General features: G+C 44.4%; 1 protein-coding gene across 1 annotated transcript in view; it reads left to right on the top strand.

Annotated features, from left to right (window-relative positions):
• The window catches only part of LOC138449413 (struthiocalcin-1-like), a 182,947-nt gene that overhangs the window by 93,579 nt on the left and 68,245 nt on the right, over window positions 1–21,123 (top strand). Inside the window, exon 5 of the mRNA XM_069604803.1 lies at window positions 1,932–2,055. Within this exon, the coding sequence (XP_069460904.1) occupies window positions 1,932–2,055 (124 nt within the window). The remainder of the gene's footprint in view (window positions 1–1,931; window positions 2,056–21,123) is intronic.

Raw genomic sequence — 21,123 nt, 5'->3', positions numbered from 1 at the left:
TCATCCATTATGCCTAAAGGGTTTCAAATGTTTTTGGACCCCCCTATAATTTTGCCCACCCCCCATTACAAAACAGCACCAAACTTCGCAAAATCATTCAGAGATGGCCATATACTTGTTTTTGTAAAGTTTGGTGAGGATTCGTCAAAAGGCACCAAAGTTATAATCCACACAAAAACTGCTCCTCCTATAGGTTGAGCAAGTTAACCATAACTACAGGGCTGCTAACGCAGGCCCAATCTATATATATATATATATATATATGCATATATATATATATATATTAACAGTCCAGGAAAGAGGGGCACACTCTGGTTCCCTGCAAAGCCACTGATTTTCTCCTCCTACAGGTTTCTCCGCTCTTCACATCGTCAGGGCGGCAGTCTTTGCTTGCAGTTCACAGCTAGTGCAGGTGTTATCAATCAGTGATGATTCTGCTGCAAGGAATTTTGGTAGCTGTAGTAATCAGGTTTGCAGGAAACCTGCTCACACCCAGACCCACAGTGGGGAAAGGGGGTGGGGAGTAAACCACAGTGTGACACTCCAAAGCAGGGCATGTGTTGCCCTGGTGCAGCACGCTATGGGATTCTGAAGCTTCCACCCTTCAGAAATCCATGAACATTAACAGTGCAGGAAAGAGTGGGGCACTTTGGTTCCCTGCACAGTAAAATTACTCAGCCACGGATGTTCTCCTCCTACTGGTTTCTGTGCTCTTCAAATCGTCAGGGAGGCAGTCTTTGCTTGCAGCTCTCAGCCAGTGCAGGTGGTAGTGATTCGGCTGCAAGGACTTTTGGTAGCTGACCAGTGGCTGAGTAGGTGAATTGTGCAGGGAACCAGACTGTGCCCCTTCCGGTACTGTTAATATATATTCATCCCCAATAAATACCTTCTTATATGGTCTGTGGGGCCTGCAAATGCTAGAATCTGGAAGTGGTAAAAGGGGTGAGCAGCCAGAGGGTTCTCTCGTGTAAGAAAGAGCACTGCATTTACTTTTTTTGAAGATAAAGCATTATTTTCTGGCTCGTACATGTTTTAAAAAATATGCGCTCATGAATATGTAGAGGAGCACAAGAAACACCAATGACATTTAAGAGTGCTTTAATTTCCTTAACAAATAGTTTATCAAGGATGGGTTATTATTTTATTTTTAAACTATTTAGATTCATATTCAACTTCGGCAGAATAGTTGATCAAGTATTCAACATTCACCCAAATACTAAATATTGTATTGGCTATAGCCCTATTTGAACCTGCTCTTTGCCACTGGAGAGCAGGTGCTGCAGATCAGGGGGCTGATGGACTATGCTTATAGCATGGAGTTTAGGGAAATAGGGGTCTGGTTAGCACACCACAGTTTTTGAGATGGAAATACGCGCTTCATTTCATCAAATAAAAAAAGGCAGGGCTTCTACAGCCTTGCCAGATGGCAGTTCCTCAAACATCCCACCTCCACGTTGCCCATATCCCATGGCAGCTCAGAGACAGGCAAGGTAAGGCTACTCTATTGTGTCTCGCAGCCAAGTCCAGCTAGGACACGGACAACTGGAAAACACAACGCTCAACAGCCAGCTAATGGGAGAGGCATGCTGCCATCTTCCCTTTACAAGTAATCATGGAAAGCGATGAGAGACTACAAGCCTGCCCCATCTCAATGCAACTCGAAGGCTGATTAGCAGTCTAGTTTTTTGGCTGCGGGCAGAAATGAAGGTTTCATGAAGCGTAACAATGTAACAATGTGCCCATTGTCCAATCCATGTCACTGCCCGTAGCACTCTATAGTATTGACTTTGCCTCCCTCTTAGAGACGAAATCAAAAGTGTTGCATGGCAGTTCTTCACCGGGGGGCGCAAGTGAGATGTCCGCTGATGTACCCTGGGCGCTCACTCATTGGTGTAGATGACTTCCTGAAGTACTTTATTTTTGTATTCTAGAAAGATCAATCACCAAGAGGTTCGTGGTGTGATGATTCTGCTTGGGATTATGACAAATTTGGAGATGGACAACCTGATGGCCTACCGGGTGAATTTTACGTAGGTTCATGGGTAGAAAAAAATGGTGAGTAGGTATACAGTTTTTATTCAATTTGGTTAAAAAACATTGTTTGGTGTTGGGGGTTAACCCAATAAGGATTCAATATGCTTTAGTTTGAGATCATTTTAACTGCAGGAAAAAGGTATATCTGTGCAGCTATCAAGCTCACATACATATGAAGAATGACCCTAGACCAAGAACTGCGCAGACCCTTTCAGACTTTATAAGGAATTCATAAGCATCCGAAGCAACGTGGAGCAAGTGAATAGGATTCAAATCAGATGAGACCTAGATACTATTAAATGTATGTCACCTACAAAGGCAGGATTACCATTGGACTTCCATTAAGAGAAGTTTTAGCAGCACGTGGCAGTTGTCATTGACTGATCATCCACACGTAAGGGTAACACAATCAAGTTGATGACCAATACAATCTGTACAGAAAGTTAATCGCATCCCACCAACCGTGATGATGTCCCTCCACACCTACGTCACATTCAACACATGCTGCAGTGACATCCTGTTGACATCTGGAGGAGCTCAGCATCTCAGAAGGACAACGCCAGACTTGATTGCACAAGTCAAGCTTTCTTTAATGATGCCCCCAGGATCCGGAATATCTCACCATACATTATCCCTACACCTTGCCTCAACAGTTGGTTCCCTTTTCACCGTAACCTCTTATGGTTTTCATGCCCCGGCGGGGGGGAGGGCACAAACTTGATATTACATGATAGTTTATTTATATAGGACCTATACACAATATGTTTCAAAGCGCTTCAAGGCAAGGGAGGAAACAAGGGAAAATGCAATGGTATTCTTACAGGCCATGAACAGTAAGGATGTGAAATTAACTATTGTACTCGACCTGACAATATTTCAGATAGTGCAAGAGCTAAGACATAGATAAGGAAGGGAGGGGGAGACTGGGAAGGAAATGGAAACAGACAGGTGACTACCGTACTAGGCCTGATGACATTTCTGGTAGAGCCGGAGAAAAACAAAAGGTGAAGGAAAGGGGTGCAGAAAGGGAGGGGAGGAACAAAACAAGCGACTATCTTACTAGGCCTGATGATATTTCAGATAGTGCTGGAGGGTTTTGGGGGGTGAAGGGAGGAGACAGATGAGGTTGCTATCATACTTGGTCCAGGGACAATTTTGATAGAGTAAGTGCATAGAGGAATGTAAGGGGGCAGGGGAGGAGATAGGAAAAGGGAGAAAGGGAGAGGAGGAGAGAACAGAGAGTAAGCAATCAAAAGAGCGTCAACCAGGAAGGCACCAGGTGGGTGGGGCTTGCTAAGTGGGGAAAAGAGCAGCAACCTGGAAGGCGCCAGGTGGGCGGGGCTTAGGCCAGGTGACCTAGATCCGCTTGCACCTTCTCCCCATCTGCAAAGGAAAAGAGGCTGGAGGTCTCCTTAAGTCCCGGTAACATGGCCGGTAACAGCCCGCCAGCCCAATCCATGGTAGGCACAAGCAAAGCAAGGGGCTCGGCTCAGTCTGTGGGCTGTTACCGGCCATGTGTACCGCCACCCCTGCCCCGCTGGGATGTGAAACCCATTCGCGCCCCAGGGTTCATTCTGGGTGCAAATGGCTTTCTTATTTTTCCTATGCAGAATGGCTGGCATAAGCGACCCCAATCTCAGAGAGACAAATAAATAAATAAATAAATGAATCAAAGATGGCCGCCGCCATGGTGATAAGGCAATACGTTCTTTAGCATTTCTATGGTGGCAGCCAGAGTGGGAGGTGCGGTAAGTGGGGAGGAAGGGGCATGGAGAAGAGGTTTGGGTTTGGTTTGAGGGATGGGGGAGTGGGGAGACATCAGGGAGAGGCTCCCTGTTGCCTTGCAACATGAAAAAGCGAAATAAAAATGGCACCAACCTGGGATGTGCCTTGGGTAATTGGAACAGCGGGCGCATAATGTACATTCTTGCCCATTATTCCAGCCACCTGATTGGCCAATGGCCCTTCCCCGGTTGCGAATACAGTATTGTCTGGCTCTGAAGTGTTGCCTTTGAAACAACATTTCCCAGCCACCAGGTCCCATCCTTTTTTCCTTGATCCCTTGCAGAGGCCTTGCTAGGGGGGCTCAGGGTGCTATAGCCCCGGATCTTTTGGTTGTAGCCCCAGATAGAAGCTCAGGAGCTACAACCATAAGACTAGCCCCGAGTCTCGACAGTCCCGACATTAGTGTAGCCCCAGATCTTTTCCAGACCCAGCAACACCCCTGATCCCCTGGATACTGATCCTCCACTGGTTCCTAGGAAGGTTTGCACTCTCCAAAAACAGAATACCAGTACAAATGCAGCAAGAAAATTACTGCCAGTGTGACCAACCAGAAACAATCCTCATTGTCTATGGCTGGGTGCATTGGTCGTTTTTCTTGCCCTAACCCAATGTGATATGGGGGAAAAGATTTCTCTTCCAAGAAGCCACAGTACAAAGCCCATCCCTAAAAACAGACCATGAGTATAACAAGCATCAGTAAACGGGGCATTTCAGAAGAGCAGGCCGAATTACAGTGACCGCGGCCGAGGATGTGTTGACGCACCAGGAATCAGACAAACAGGAACATCAGGGCTATCCGTGGAAAAGGCCAGTGGCATCAGGTGTTAATTGCTAAAATAGGAGAATGGGGTGCCTGACACCATCTTGGAGATGAATCATGAAGATTTGCTCCCCACAGATGCTCCAGTTTAAAGCCCTGTGAGTCAGATTCAAGGCAGCACCTGAACATCTGAAATGCTGAAACGGTCTCCTGATAAATTCCACGGCTGATTTGTGTAATTCTACGCCCCTGAATTGAGAAAATAAATCCACCAGGAAAATAAATATTTTCAAACTTACTTTTAATTTGTTTATTACATTTTTCCTAATACCATACCTGAGTTCGGTTTCTAAGCGCGATCCGGGTTTGCTATGTTGTCTTTCGAACCTCTGTTGCTGTACGCTGTCTTCCAAGACCAACGTTTTGCCTCTGTGGTATCCTGCATTCACGAAACATTCATACCAATTGAAAGTAGTCCAAACAGTGTCATATTTTAGTTCAAGGGTTTCTCTGGAGTTTGGGTGATTTTGTTCATGAATATTGCTGGTTATAAAGACAGCCCTGGTATTTCTGAAAGTCTGCCCGAGAACTAGTGCTGGGGCAGTGGTATACCAGGAATACCACCAGCATTATTTAATAAAAATACCAATTTCATAATTGTTCTTATTTTTTGATTATCGATTCCCACCACATTGATTGTGGAAATAAAAAAGTGAAGTAGTTGTTAATTTCACTTCTGTATCTCCCAGCACAGCTTTAGCAAGAACTTAATTTTTTATCTGTATTTCCCAACTTTGAAGACCCTCTCAATGTTTATATCGCCATACGTTTGCAGAAGCAACAAAGAACACAACTTCTATGGCTGCACACCTGGATGCGTTGCCGCATATATCCAGCAATTGCTGATAGGGCGGCTTCCAAAGTGGTTGAATGGAGCTACCCCCTGAGTGGCTCGATTCACACGGCAGTTGCCGCGTGGACAGAACGGGAGCCAGCGGTCTCAAAAGCTGCACAAGAAGTGCACATACTGCAGGTGGCATTGACATATAGGGCGAGGAGCTCTAACAGCATTAGAACACTCTGACCTACAAGTGAATACTGCATGGAGCCTTTGGTCTTTCACAGGTTCTTAATGTGTGCATGGTTGCTACCGCTGAAAGAAGGAAAGTGGTTCCTACATAAGTAACATCACATCACCCCGGCACTCATCGACGCTCACTGGCTCCCACTGCATGCACAAATCATCTTCAAATATTGCTGCATCATTTATAAGGAGCTCACTAGGTCTGCAAGGGAGAGAACCTTGAGAGGCTTTCCAGAGGGGAGTTGATAGAGGAAACTATCACTCCCACTCCACAGGAGTTGCTCACTGCTATTTCTAGGAAAATAGAGGCAAAGGGGAAACCCAAGGCCTCCAGGAAAAAGACAGACAGCACCCCTGTGCTACCAACAAGGACATCACCGAGATTGTCCAAGATCACACCTGTGATCCCTCCACCTGCTGAGGCAGAGTGTGAGGTGCAACCTTGTGTGGTTGAGTCAGTATCTGAAGAATCAGATCTGGAAGAAGACACTGTCTTAGTTGGAGATCTTGACCCTATTGACCATCCTGAGCTGCTCTGCTGTCTTTACTGGCAGAAGGTGGACCCAACAGGGCAAACTTCAGCAGAGGACAGAGAGAGTGTCCTACTCTTGAGGGTCTTCGACAACAGGCTACTAACCAACTTGATGGGCAAGAAGTTGGAAAGCACAGATTAAGCTGGGAAGATGGCCTCTTCTATAGTGAACCGACTGAGTCTACCCCTGGGGACGGCAAAAGAATTGTAGTGCCCCTTGCCAACAGACTCCAGTTCCTACAGTTAGCCCATGAGATACCTTTGGCTGGTCATTTGAGTTTCAAAAAGACCAAAGAAAGGCTCTCTCTTTACTTCTACTGGCCTAAGATGGGTTCAGAAGTTGACAAATTCTGTAGGAGCTGTCACACTTTCCAAACCTCTGGCAAGAGTGGAGCCAAGAATATGGCACCCCTGGTGCCTCTCCCGGTGATGGGAGTTCCTTTTGAGAGGGTGGGCATTGACATTGTTGGTCCCCTTGACCTTCCCACATCTTCAGGGAACAGGTTTATCCTGGTTGTAGTAGACCATGCTACAAGATACCCAGAAGCCATACCTATGAGAACTGTCACGGCTCAGGCTGTGGCTAAGGATCTACTTGGTATCTTTACCAGAGTAGGGTTTCCTAAGGAAGTGCTATCCGACAAGGGATCCAATTTTATGTCCCACTACATGCAAGCCATGTGGAAAAACTGTGGGGTCACTTACAATATCTCTACAGCCTACCGCCCACAGACAAATGAACTCATAGAGAGGTTTAATCATACTATGAAGAGCATGATAGGTGCTTTAGAAGAACCCCTTAAGAAAATGTGGGACATTCTACTGCCATGCCTTCTCTTTGCATATAGAGAAGTCCCTCGGGAGGGAGTTGGTTACAGTCCCTTCAAACTTCTCTATGGCCATCCAGTCAGAGGTCCATTGGCCCCGATCAAGGAGGGGTTGGAGAGTGCTCCTTCCCCCAAGCCAGTCAGAGTGACTGACTATGTGATAGGTCTCCGGAGGAGAGTTTTTCCACATGATGGCAGAAGCAAGTGATAACTTGAAAGCAGGTCAGGCTCTGCACAAACATTGGCATGACCAGAAGGCCATCATGGTTGAGTTTACTCAAGACCAGCTTGTGTTAGTCATGGTACCAACAAGGCAGAGGGCCTTGCAGGAGAAATGGATAGGACCCTTCAAGGTTGTGGGCAAACTTGGAGAGGTGAACTATTTGGTGGACTTAGGCGGACCTAAGGAGGCTCCTAGAGTCTTTCACACCAACCGTTTAAAGGCTTATGTCTCGAGACCAGAAGTAGGAGCTTTGCTTCTAGCTTCAGTTCAAGAGGAAGAGGAGAGTGAACCTTTACCTGACCTTCTCAGAGGCCAACCTTTAGATGAGAAAATAGAAGGAGTTAATCTCTCTTGTCAGCTGACTTCTGAACAACAGGAGGAGTGCAAAGTTCTGTTGAATCAGTTTTCCTCCCCGTTTTCACTATCACCAGGCTTGACCCCTTGGGGCCAGCATGATATTCTCACTGGTGACTGTTCACCTGTAAAAAGCAGGGGTTACAGAATGTCAGAACATGTGCGATCCCACATAAAAGGAGCAGTCAACAAGATGCTTGATCTCGGGGTTATAGAACCCTCTACCAGTCCATGGGCTAGCCCAGTTGTTCTAGTACCAAAGGCAGGATCCAAGGAGTTGAGATTCCGTGTGGACTATATAGATCTAAATGCAGTCACTAAGACTGATGCCCATCCTTTGCCAAGGACAGATGAGCTGGTGGATAGACTTGGTTCAGCCAAGTGCCTCAGTACATTTGACCCAACCTCAGGCTATTGGCAAATAGCACTGACAGACCATGCCAAGGAGAAAACTGCATTCTCCACCCCAGCAGGCGTCTACCAGTTTAAGGTTATGCCTTTTGGACTAAAGAATGCACCTGCTACATTTCAAAGTATGGTTAATCAAGTTCTGAATGGGATGGAGGACTTCTGCATGGCATACTTGGATGACATTGCAGTGTTCAGCCCTACATGGAAAGAACATATTGATCACCTGGGATATGTTTTGCAGGCTCTTAAGCAGGCCCATCTGACAATAAAGGCAAGCAAATGTCAGATTGGTCAGAGTAAAGTGGTCTACCTTGGTCATGAGGTAGGAGGAGGTGAAATAAGGCCATTGCCCAGCAAATTACAAGCTGTGCAAAACTGGGCCCCCCTACTACTCAAACCCAAGTGAGAGCTTTCCTAGGTCTCACTGGGTACTACAGGAATTTCATAGAGAACTATGGGTCCATAGCTCCTCCCTTGAATGTGATCTCTTCTCCAAAATTCCCTAAAAGGGTTAGATGGAATGAGGAGTGCACTCAAGCCTTTGAAAACCTGAAGAAAGCCCTTTTTCAAGCTCCAGTCCTAAGAGCTCCTGATTATCACCAACCCTTCATTGTGCAGACAGATGCCTCCAATATAGGTATAGGTGCAGTCCTTAGTCAACTGGATGAGAAAGTTAGGGAGCACCCCATTTGCTTCATCAGTAGGAAACTGAAGGAACCAGAAACAAGGTGGGCAACCATAGTGTTAGTCCTAAAACAATTCCCTATCATAATTCCCTAACACTTGCCCCCCTGGGCAACCATGCACCGATCTTAGACAATCTTAGACTATCTCCTAATCTCTAGGGGGTGTGGATCACTATACCCCCCTGCTTTCTTATCTCAGGGCCTATGTGCACTGTGTTACTCCTAGATTACTTCTAACAACACACTCCTATCATACTCCTATGGACACAATAACATAAGACACAAAGAAAACACATGAATCAATTCAATTATAACAATAGAATACATTTATTTATGCACAGCAATGCATGATGCAAAGAATACTAAAACTATTGCAAATATCTAATTTGCACCTTTTATGCATCTGGTGCAAATCTACCATACAGTGGATAACTATAAGCCTTACAGGCTTCTAATGCAAGCCTGTGATTCTAATGCAGTCTAATGCAAGCGTCAGCATTCCTCTCCAATCCACACCATACGTCACACTCACTCTCTAAGACAATCCCTGTATGATTTCCCCTTTCCCAAATTCAAAGCTATTTGTGTGAGTGTCTGTTCTAATCAATCAGTTAATCAGTATCTATAATCAATCAGTTTAGGCCATAAACCATACTTCCCATTTGAATGTGCCTCTTTCCCCCTCTCCAGCTCTGTCTTTGTCAAGTCTCTCCACGTCTCTCCTCTCCCGCTACTCTGCAACAAGCCAGTCATTCAGAGCCAGGCCTCGGTCTCTCTCTGCCAGATCATCTCGTCAAGGCCTTATCAGAATGCTTCCCCAAGCTCTCTATCTCCCAAAGCTGGTCTGCCAACGCTGCATTACTGTCACACTAAAACGCCACTCTCTCATTGAACTCCATCAACATCTAGCACCATCTCCAACAGCAACTAACGCTAGCAACTCCCCTCTCCCCTGGTTATACTATGCAATGACATACTCATTCCCCATGGTTACTTCGTTCTCTAAGCTAAGAATGTCTCTTTCTCTGTCAGCAAATTCTATATTCAGGCAGTGCCTGAATGTCTGTGTACTTTCACTCCGTGTTCTTGTCGTGTTCTGTGTCAATGTGACATTGGACATCATATCTCTGTCATGGCCTATCTGTCTGCGGTGCCTACCTCCTATTTCTCCATTCATATCCATTCACTCCACTGTTGGCTTCACAAAATCCTCTTTCCATGCCTGTGTGCAAGAACACTCCTTGCCTGCAAAGGCTCCTCTCCCATCTCACCATGTGGTTCTGCCTCCCCTCTTTTCCGTCTCCGCGAAGCACACAAGCCCTCTCTCCACTCGACAAAGGCGACCTCTTATCAACCACACTGTTTACGAATTCCTTTCTTTTACAGTGTACCATAACAACTCCGCACAGAACAAAATGGCACTTCTCTGTCTCATTCAGTGGAATTGCTTTATAATGCTAGCTAAATGGTTTCTAGCGTTTACGCTTTCTCTCGCAATTCCAAGCACTATCTATATGCTCAAAGCATATTCTAAGTGCACACTCTACGTGCATGGTATCTCTACAATGCATACATGTGTACATGTAACTACAAAACATACCAATGTGTCTCTAAATGTCTCTACATGTCTTTCATGATATGACAGTGTGTCATTCTAAATGCAAATTGCAAATGCATACAAAGTGGCAGTCTAATAATGTGGATAGTGTCTACTTCAGCAATGTACAATTGATAGCTTAAACATGGTGCAATAATGGAATGATTCCATAGCAAAGAGTAATGATTGGGTAATGGTTCTTTAACAAAGAGTAATGATTCTCTAATGATAACAAATCCAGGCTCTTCATTTTTATCAGATTCTACATTAGAGCATGAATGTTTTTCCATTGTGTGGGCTCTGAAGAGGTTTAGACCATACTTGTATGGATCTACCTTTATGATTCAGACAGACCATCAACCCTTGAGATGGTTAATGCGAATGAAAGGGGAGAACCCCAAACTTGTAAGATGGTCAATCTGCCTGCAAGGGTTTGATTTCACCATTGAGCACAGAGCAGGATGTCACCACCAAAATACCGATGGTCTCTTTAGGATGTTCTTAACCGACTAGAGGTAGAGATTCATCCAGGAGTGGATTAAATCCTCCTGTCCCTTAGTCTGGGGGTGCGAGTGATAGGGAGAATTCTCATAAATGGCTGATTTTCCTTACCTAATGAGTCCCTGAGCAGCTTTGCCGGATTTCTAGGGTTTATTTTTTTCACCTGGTAAGAGTATGAGCATTTCTCCCACTCTTACATGTGTTTTGCTGAGTGTATTTCTACCTTTTGTGTGATCTTGGGCAATGGAGCCTCACCTACTCCATGTCCTCATATTTTTCATGTGTGTTACACAGCACCTTCAGTGCAGTGACACAGGGTTGTCTTTTCAGACTTCCCACTGACTCCATTTTTCTGGGGCTGACTACTGTCCCCCAGAAAAGATAAAGTTGCCATTAACTTTATTTAGTCACTTTAAACCACAGACCCAGTGCACGACATCTTACATGGAGTATTGGAAAGGGCTAATTCTTATCTGTGTCTCTTGGAGCATTGTTTTGCTCCCTTTTCATCAAGACTTGGCTGGTGACAGTGGTATCTACCCTATTTTCTATACCGTGGTTATCTTAAATAACCATGGTATTGTTTTAGGCTATCTTGATAGTCTCTGACATAAACCCGCTTGACCAAATATGTTTTATTTTGGCTCCGGCTGTGTTTAGTCGCCATTTCTTTTTGAAAAATGTCTTTCTCGTGTTTCACTCTGCGCGCCAAACCAGGTTTGGTCCATTCTGCACAGAAGCCCTCCTTAAGGCACTTGAAAGTCTGGGTAGGTAGGATGTGAGGGAGGGGTTTTAGGACCCCTGACATGGCTTCCCTTGGTAACCCAAGTCACACTCCTGTTTGACAGCCACCCTGCTGTGTGATTGACAGCCAGGGTGTGTGAATGGGGGAAAACTGCATAAAAAGCAGGTCTCTGGGACTGGAAAGGCAGAGTCGCCACTTGAACGAAAGAACCAACAAGGAGCTGATGGAAGAGGACCCCTACCACGACTGAACCGCCCGGTGAAGCCCTGCTGCAGGTCCGAATCTTCAGAATCCGACGAAAGAGAAGAACCTCCAGGAAACCTCTACCCTTGAGCTGGTGGGACCAACCAGTTCACCCAAACTGCAAGCCAGGACCCCTCCTCTGGTCGAATTCGCCGTACAGAGCTACAGTGGGCCAGATAGCCAGGAAGGTCGGACCCTGCTACAGCTTCTTCTCCGTTTTAAGGTACTGTGCAAATCCGGTTGTTCGTTTCGCTCAACCACAGTGAATGTGTTTGAAATCTTTCTCCAATCCGAGGGCTTGTCCTTCTCTTCTCTTTGAACTAACTTTTCTGCCAACCAACCTCGTCCGGAACCCGTGGCACAAACTTTACCGTGAACTACCCTGAACCTTGTGATATTGAGCAAAAGACTTTTGACCTAGTGACTTTGGCTGTAAGCCTTTTTACCTGATTCTATCACTGTAGTTCATCTTGCTCAATTGCCCTGAGTACTTACCTGTTGGTGTGGCTCAATTTCTATTAACTTTGTCTTTCCCTCCCTTTTAAAGTTGCTGGAGTGCCATTTTGCTACCACTTCATTTTGTGAGCTTAACTTGTCCGGAACATATTGGGAGTTGTGTGGTGTATTAAGAGTGTGATTTTTAGACTGCTAATAATAGTGAAATGTTATACAACTGAAGAGTAAAATAAATGTATATTCTTTTACTTGAAAACCTTGAGTCAGTGTTTGCTTGAATCATAGCAATTGCTGTCCTTTGTGTAACTATTTGATACTGCTCACTTACTCTTGAGATAAGTCTGGCTGCGCAGCCATCGCTACCACTTTAACTGTGTAGTACAGGCTTGTACCAAAGGTGAATTTGTACTGTAACTTGTAGTCTTAATTGTGTGTGGTGTTTCCAAAGGGTACTGCACATAATTCTGCCTAACAATCGAGGAATGTTAGGCAGAAACCTGTGCAGTTCGCTCTGGGACCACTGCAAAAGGCTTAGGACTACAGGTGTTGGCAGCAAACCCAATTGGTAGCAGTCTGTACCACCCAGATTTACCTGGTAGCTGTGGCTGAGCAGTCAGACTTCTCTCAAGAAGAGTTAGGCAGTATACAGAGTATTCACAATAGGTCAAAAGAACACAGTAGAACAAGCAAACACTGACCAGAGCTTGGTGTAAAAGAGATATAAGTATTTATTCAAAAACACATCTAGTAAAACACACTGGCACTAAGATCAAGCAGTTCAAAAACACGGTCACTAAAAGATATACACTCCCTTCAACGATTATTAGACAAGTCTTCAGTAAAGCAGTAAAGCAACACTTATTTACTCACAGACAGTGGTGAGCGCTTAGCGAAGATGGCACTCTAATCAATTGGCTTACAAGGGAGAGAAAGGCGGAGCAAAAATAGAAACAGATCCCAACACTTTCAGAAGAACACAGTAGGAGACGAATGCAGGTTAAAACCGTAAAGTTAAAGTTAACAAGGCCGGACCCACTTTAAGAGGCTCCGGACGAAATGTGTCCAAGGTCACACCGTTTAAAAGCGCACAAAAGTCTTGCAAAAAGTTCAGAAAGGAGTTGGATCAACAGAAAGGGACCAGTAAGATGGTCAAGGCGGCCAGCCCAGTGCAGACGGTTAAGGGATTATTATTACCTTGTAGCAATCTTAAGAAAGGGAGGCCTGGCGGACACGGTACCTTAAAATGGTGAGGACGCTCCAGCGGGGGCAGTTGTTCCTGGCAGTGGTTGCAAGTCAGTGCTTCGTCCGGAGGAAGAGAGGATCTCGTCGTGGAGGACAGCAGGAGTCTGTTGCACTGCCAGGGAAGAAACCAGCCGCGGAGGTCTCAATTAAAAGTAGCAGTCCTTTTATTCGCGGTGCAAGGGTAAGTGGCTATCCGGTTTCCGGGGTTCTTGGCACAGGCAATTCGACCACTTGGATGTCTTGGAAGCGAAGAACAGAAGGTAAACTGGTTGTGCCCACCAGTCAAGGGAAGATGACTCTCCAGCAGGGAGATCTCCTCTGTCGTTGGGAAGTGGTGAGTCGGTTCAGCAGGGCTCCACCGGTGGTGTCATCATAGCAGGTCTGCTCAGCTTCTCCCTCTTCGGATTTTCAGGTCCTGTTGCGACTTCTGAAGTTCCAGTCCCAAAAGCCCTGCTTTTATGCAGCATACCCCCATTCACTCAGCCTAGCTGTCAATCAAATATGCTAAGTGGTGAGCCGGGCGGCTCACCACTTGGGCCAATCACACAAGAGTGTGACTTGAGTTACCAAGGTAACTCAGTCCAGGGTGCCTAAACCCCCTCCCACAGCCACTGTGGTACCCAGACAGAATGGCACCACTTTGTAGGGCTTCTGTGTAGAAGCCCACCAAAAGTGGAACAAAGGGCTCAACCTTTGGTTTGGAGTTACGGAGGCGAACACAAATGCCATTTTAAAACTGAGTTTTGGCAGAAAATACCAACCGGTGAATTAATATTTAATAAATAAACCGGCGGTATGTTAGAGGCTATGTTAAAAAAAGTATTAGCCTCGAACAATGGGAAAATCCCATAGAGATGTATTTGCGGTTGAATATAAAAAGTAGTATCCACTGCCACCAGCCAAAACTCGACGAGGGGGGATGGGACAGTGCCCCCTCGAATAACAGACCCTGGGGCAATTGAATTGCCTCTACCAGTACGTCCACAATATGATGGTTTGTACTGGTTCTGTTAGTAATTTGGGACTAGTAAAGCCAATGGTGACTTTACATGCCCTGGGAGACAGTAGTCAGTCCCAGGGTATGGAGTCTATGGTGGGGGGTCACTATGACACCCCTGTGTTACTGCACGAAGGGTGCTGTGTAACACACATAGTAAAAACACATGAGACCCTATGGAGTAAAAGACCCCATAGCCCATTAAAAACATTAACATTCAAAGGAACACTACAAATCATGTCCAAGAGTGGGAGTAAAAAAGTCTCACTCTTGGCAGGAGAAAAAAAAAACAAACTCCAGAAATCCAGCAAAGCTGCTGGGGGACTCACTAGGTTAGGAAATTCAGCCTAAACAGAGAATTCTCCCTAACAAGGAACACTAGCTGGATAGTAAGCCTTGCAACCATGTGGCCCCCGGAAACCTTCCTTGACCTAGTAGCTCTACTGACGCCTGTAATGAAGAGTTGCAAGCCTATAATAACCATTCACACCCGCAGAAGGTCACTCAGCCAATCCGTTGGCTGGAACAGTGGCCAAAAACACACTGTGTGCCACCCGCTGTTTCCACCCACCCGAGGCCCTTCCCTGGGTGGCACCATCTTGATTTAGGGAAGGCAACAGGAAGCCTCTCCCTGTTGCCTCTCCACGTCCCCTCTCCCCCTACCCAGCCCCAAAGGGATTTCGCTCCCTTTCCCCTCTCTCCCCACTTACCTGCTTGACTGGAGATTTGAGCTCCGGTCCCCGTGCACTACCTGCCCGCGCTGTCTCTCAAAAAAGCTGTGGGCCTTTACCAGCTAAATCCACCACAGAAACGGGTGTGATTGTTATGATATCTAACTATGTATGAGGCCAACAGTTATAAAGTCTGATACAGGATGGTACCAGCAAGAACTCCAGGAGAGGCACCTCAATCTCTCCCCTGCAAAACAGACTTTATGTCACATCTGGTACCTCTGCCGAGTGCATCCACATCTTTGTTCATCACAGTTGCCACCATTGCTATATTGCCAGAACCAAGCTTCTGCCCCATGTGATTCGTTGGAGAACTACCCACACTTCCTAAAAGGGGATAAGGCACTAGGGACTAAGTTGGCCCAGTCATTGTCTGAGGAGTTACCCGCAGGGGGATGGAGCGGAAATCATGCTGGCTCGCCGCTTCCGCAGAGATGTGGTATTCTTTTCTCAAGGATAACCAATGGAGCCTAACACCGGGGCACTACAACTTCCGGAATGCACGACAAGGGAGGCTACTGGCACACAGACCGAAATATGGCATCAAGCAGGGGGGTACTCGCTGACCACACACTCCAGCGCCTTTACTGCGGGAGACGCTACACCCGGATACAAAGATAACACAAACTGGTAAGTGCAAAGTAATGCTACAGAATCACTGAGAAGCAACAGGGCATTTTTCAGAATGGTGCTGCACACTGCATTCACCTACAAAAAAAAAAAAAACAAGCCGCATGCCATAGTGAACGAAATCAATATAGATTTTGTGCAATTCCAAGGACCAATAGGTAAAGTGATGGTATGACTGGTTCTAACCAATCTGAGGAAGGGGCACCAAGGTGCATAGGAGACAACCAATCAGAGAACATTGCTGTAGAGCCACATGGGTATGAAAGGGGGTGGGTTAAGTCATCCTGTGTCTTGGACATGAGGGAAGCAGATGTAGCTGTTGCTCTCCAGTCCACAACCCCCTCGCCCCCAGGAGTGTCCCTGTTGCAGTGTGTGTTAATGAACCTTCCTAAAATGAAATATACATGTTTTTAAAGAATACCCCTCTGGAGTCAGCGATTTATATGAAATGATTATCATATTACCCTATACAATGTAAACCAGCTCTTTTCCCCCACAGGAAGCCACTGTGTATGCCTTGATCCCTCAAACGCCTCTAACAGCTACTCCACACCCTTACCCTAGAGATAGGAAGCCTCCTGAGATGCATCATTAAACACCATCTCAACATTGGCCAACTTGCATGTCTTAGGAGCTAGCTTTCAGGAAACTGCTAATTGCATGCATCAGTGCGCACTTCAGGGCACTCTGCTTGCACCCGCGCAACATTTGTCATTTGCACTGCGAAGTGCAAAGAAAGTTGTACATACTGCCTGCCATGTACCTACTCCAGACAAAGTACAGTACAAGCTGGCACCATTCCAAATGGTTTTCACACAGCATGAAATTGGCGACTCCATGTCATTTCCTCAAACCCCTTTTTTCCGACGCGTGTTTTGCGCAGGACTTTCATTCTTTTTGGTGGGGTTCCCCACCCAAGCCCCCCCTTACTTACATTTTGTTCTATTACCTCCTCCCAATCCTTTATTTACGCTTACCCCTTCATAATGCCCAACCTTCGAGGGTGTACCCAGAAATCAGGGCTAAGGAACATAGGTGATATAGCAACGAACAGACAAATAAAAGGTTGTTCTGCAAACATACAGGAGCTCTTTTTTTGCGTAACTCATAAACTGTGTGGAATTTACACTTTTGCGTAGGCAGGTCACCTCCACGCAATTGTCAACATTTTTACACCAGAGTGCAAAAGTAAAGAGCAAAAATGTGGCGTGCATGATTGTATACTTTTTAAACACTTTTAGTATAGTGCAAAATGTTGCTAGAGTAGTCTATCATGTATAATAATAATAATAATAATAATAACAGGGGAAGGTTTCCTTAGGAGGTGGTGGTGTGCCGCCTAGCAAAAAGGACAACACACAAATTCTACTGATTGTGATATTTTATATAGTAGTCTGTAGGACATGTAATAACAAAAATCTACCCCAATTTGACCACCAGCAACTGGGGTCACGTTAAAGCACCATGAACGGACAGCTTGGCAAACACATTTGGGGTTATTTGGTGGGTGAAAGAGGGTTTGGAACGGAAAGGGCAGCGGAGTGGAATAAAGATGATATGGAGCTGTTTCTATAGGTGGAAAAAAGAGTTTGCAGATGCTGTCGAGTCTGCAGTCAATTTTGATTTCTGCAGACAAGGGAGGTCATTACGACCCAGGCGTTAAGGGTTAACGCCGTCGTTAACCCTTAACTCCTGATTTCAATTTTAACGGCTGCTTTTAGCAGGCGTTAAAATCCATGGCGCTAAACTGCCTTGGTGCTAATTACGGCACCGTAATTTACGGTGCCGGTAGATTAGCGCCTTCCCCACTCCCATTATGCCCTATGGGGAAAAAATGGGAATGGGGAAGGGTAAATGGGAAATGGGGATTTACCGCCCCACTCACCTTGGAATGGGGCGGTAAATCCACCATCCACCATGGTGTAAACATAGTTTACACCATGGTGGTAAAGTTGGTGTACTTACCGCCTGGGTCGTAATGACCTCCAAGGTTTGCATTGGAAGGAGGTTCTGGGCGAGTTTGGTTATTTCAACATGTTTATGTGGTGTCATTTCATTGTGGTGGTTGTGGCCTCTGGCTGCATACACTATAGTAATATGTGTATAGTAATTATAGGTAATGTAGGTGGAGTATATAGTATTTGTAATATGGGGGCATAAAACAATTGAAGTGCAGTACAATTGAGGGTAGTGGTCATGCTCCTAAGAATCTGGCCACTGGCTGCATACACTATAGTAATATGAGTATAGTAATTATAGGTACTATAGGGGAGTATACTAAACACTAAGGGGTGACCCTATTAACAGCAGTTGTGGGGGACATATAGATTCCCTGCTGTTGAAGAAGAATTCTAATGTACTTAGAAACTGATTTTTAGAAGGCACATGTCGAAAAGATATCACGATTGGTCCAACCTGTTCAAAAAGACATTCACATATTCTTTTATAGTGTGAAAAAAGTAATGAATGAAATTAATTTATTCAGGGATCGAAATAATCAGTGAAAATATAAAAAAATCTTTGGTGTTAGCATAATACATGAATACAAGAAATAAAAAACAAATATTATGTTCAAACTAGTGCAAGAATAACACTAAGTTCATTTAAATATTTAATGGGTTTTAGAGTAAAAAGAGGAAAATGTAAATACAATAAATTAGATCAAACATCTGATTTCCATATCGAATTAGGAAAAAAAATAATAACATCCTTTTAGCTCATAAACAGTTGCATTTCATTAAGCTTGTGAAAAACTATTTCTATTGCTGAAAGCTGGATTTGTATTTTTGAATGCTGGAGGTAAGCCAGGTGCCCTACCGGCCAAACAAGCCCTCATTATCACCACCGGCACTGCCGGTGGCGGTAATGATGGAAAATCCCCTCATGGTGATCTATGGGACTCCATGAATGGGGACTTACACCATCCTGCCAGCACTCCTAACAACAGTGTAGCATTTACTAATGTTGTACCAAACATAGGGCCTCATTCTGAGTATGCCGGCATACTGCCGCCTCTACCGCCAGGATGCCGGCATTCTCGGAACAAGGCCCTATGTTTGGTACAACATTAGTGTGTTGTACACTGTTGTTGTATTGACATAATAATCATTGGGTCATTGGAAAAAAATCCATACAAGATAATAAAAAAACTACATTAATATGTGTGTACGTTTGACAGTATGTTTGTTTGTTTGAAGAGTGTTGTACTTAAGGGAATGATTAAAGTGCTTAGATACTTGTGTGCATATTCTAACTATTTTTACTTTTAAAAGTAGTATTGTAGTATTATGGATGTAGTGAGATACCAGTTGGCATATTCTAACTGTTCATAATGCTATAGTTCAGTGACTAAATTTGGGTTTAAGGAATTTTAAGTAGGCATTCGTTACATTTTCTGGTAACATGTTTTAGAGTAATGGAAGTGTTGTTAAATTCAAACCAACTACTTAATTTTTTAACATATGCAGTATAGTGGTGTGCAGTGGTTGTGGCACCAGTGTGGTAAATTATGCCTACTGTTGTTAAGGTTTTCTTGCCAAGAGATACTTCACTGTGTGTGAAGCTAGTGAGTTTAGCGTTGTTTTAAGTACCATCTGCATTGTACCTTAAAAGCATTAGTATCAGATATTGGCTATGTGAGTTAATTTATATGGTGGAACGATTGTCTCAATTGCAAAAAGTGCATAATATGCCATGACTTACATTTTGCAGAAGCTGGTGAACTGGAACGGATTCACAATTTGGTATGGATACATACACAAATCATTCATTAGGGATGTTCTCTTGTGAAACATGGTTGCAGAAACTGCATGTATGTTTCCATGTGTATGACATCTGGAAGATTTCATTTATAGGTTTATTTTTGGTCTCTAGTACATTGTAGTAAGTACATTAGAAAGTCTTGTGGATCTTCCTGTGTGTTTGTGGTGAATTATCCACTGTTATACAAAAGTCCAATTCTTGCCTTATGCCTGAGACACTGTACGTGTTGTCAGGGTTATTAGTAGCATTTCTATGATGGAAAAACATTTTTAAATAGAACTGGTCTGAGCTGTTTAAGTAAATGTTTTGAACAATTGGTGGTAATTGGAAAAAAAGATTAATTGCTACATGCGCTACATGTGCATAGAAATTTACTTCAGTTGTGTTGCTAAATTGAAATGGACCAGAAAGCTGTGTTTCTGTGTCATTTGATGGGCCTACACTTGTTTTTGAGAATAAATATTTGTATTTTTGGCTTTTCATGGACTAGCACTTCTTTTAAAGGTTTAGTTTTTTGAGTCCACATATCCTGTTGTTTTCTAGGATGCAAGGAATGTCAGCATTGACTTTGTTTGCATCAAGGTTGACTAGGAATAACCTTAAAGTGTACGTAGACGTAAAAGTGCTATGTAACTCATACCCTCCTTAAAGACTGTGCTGCCAATATCTATCAATGTGTGATCTACGGGTAGACCTTTGCAATCTGTGAATAGTGACAGCATATGCAAGAGACAGAGAGAAATTTTCTCTGTATATGTTGAAAAGAAGGAATTGTGCTATTGTGCAGCCTATTTGTTTAACTCCTGCAAGTTTGTCAAATTGGATGTTGACAAACTGAATGTTGTAATGTGGATATGTTTGGAAGCCAACAACTGTATGTCAGGATTAGTCAGGCGAGTACAAAGGCAGCGAATATGGCAAGGGAAATGTGCACTAAATCACACAGTGAATAGCTTCGAATTAAACTACGTGCACACAGGAACAACGACTCATGTATGCTAGAACCCAGGAGTGCAAATAGAGTGTGACAACAAAACCAATATATGAAAAGGGATGTGGTGTAAGCACCTGACCGCGAGGAAAGTCGGCAAGCGCCTTACCCCCAATTGCTGTTACAGGTACTGACAGCGCTAAACCCACGTGGAGGGCAAGCAATGACAGGATCTGTGAACTAACACTCTTGATGGTATTAAATAAGGGAACTAAAGAACTGTACTCACGAGGACGTGATAAACCTCTTGAATGTCAGCTAGCCCACGAATCCTGTTGATGAAACTGGGACCCAGAAAGGCTAGAACAGCAATGGGAGGAAAACTAAATACCTAAGTTGGAATAGTGATTACAAATTAGTGAGGAAAACAGAAGCATTCACACAGGAGCTAGCTACAACCGCACACCACACCTAATAATCAAATGGGAAATAAATACAGAAGTGCAATGGAAAACATGGAATGGATCCCAATAGAAAGTAAGGATCAGGAGCAGGGAAAAAACGAAATCACCAATGCAAACTTCTCCCTACC

This window comes from Ambystoma mexicanum, chromosome 1p (genome assembly GCF_040938575.1).
Source record: "Ambystoma mexicanum isolate Mex_15411 chromosome 1p, UKY_AmexF1_1, whole genome shotgun sequence".
NCBI classification, from domain to species: Eukaryota; Metazoa; Chordata; class Amphibia; order Caudata; family Ambystomatidae; genus Ambystoma; species Ambystoma mexicanum.
The sequence above is the reverse complement of the archived record's forward strand: the minus strand, read 5'-3'. Positions and strand labels throughout refer to the sequence as shown.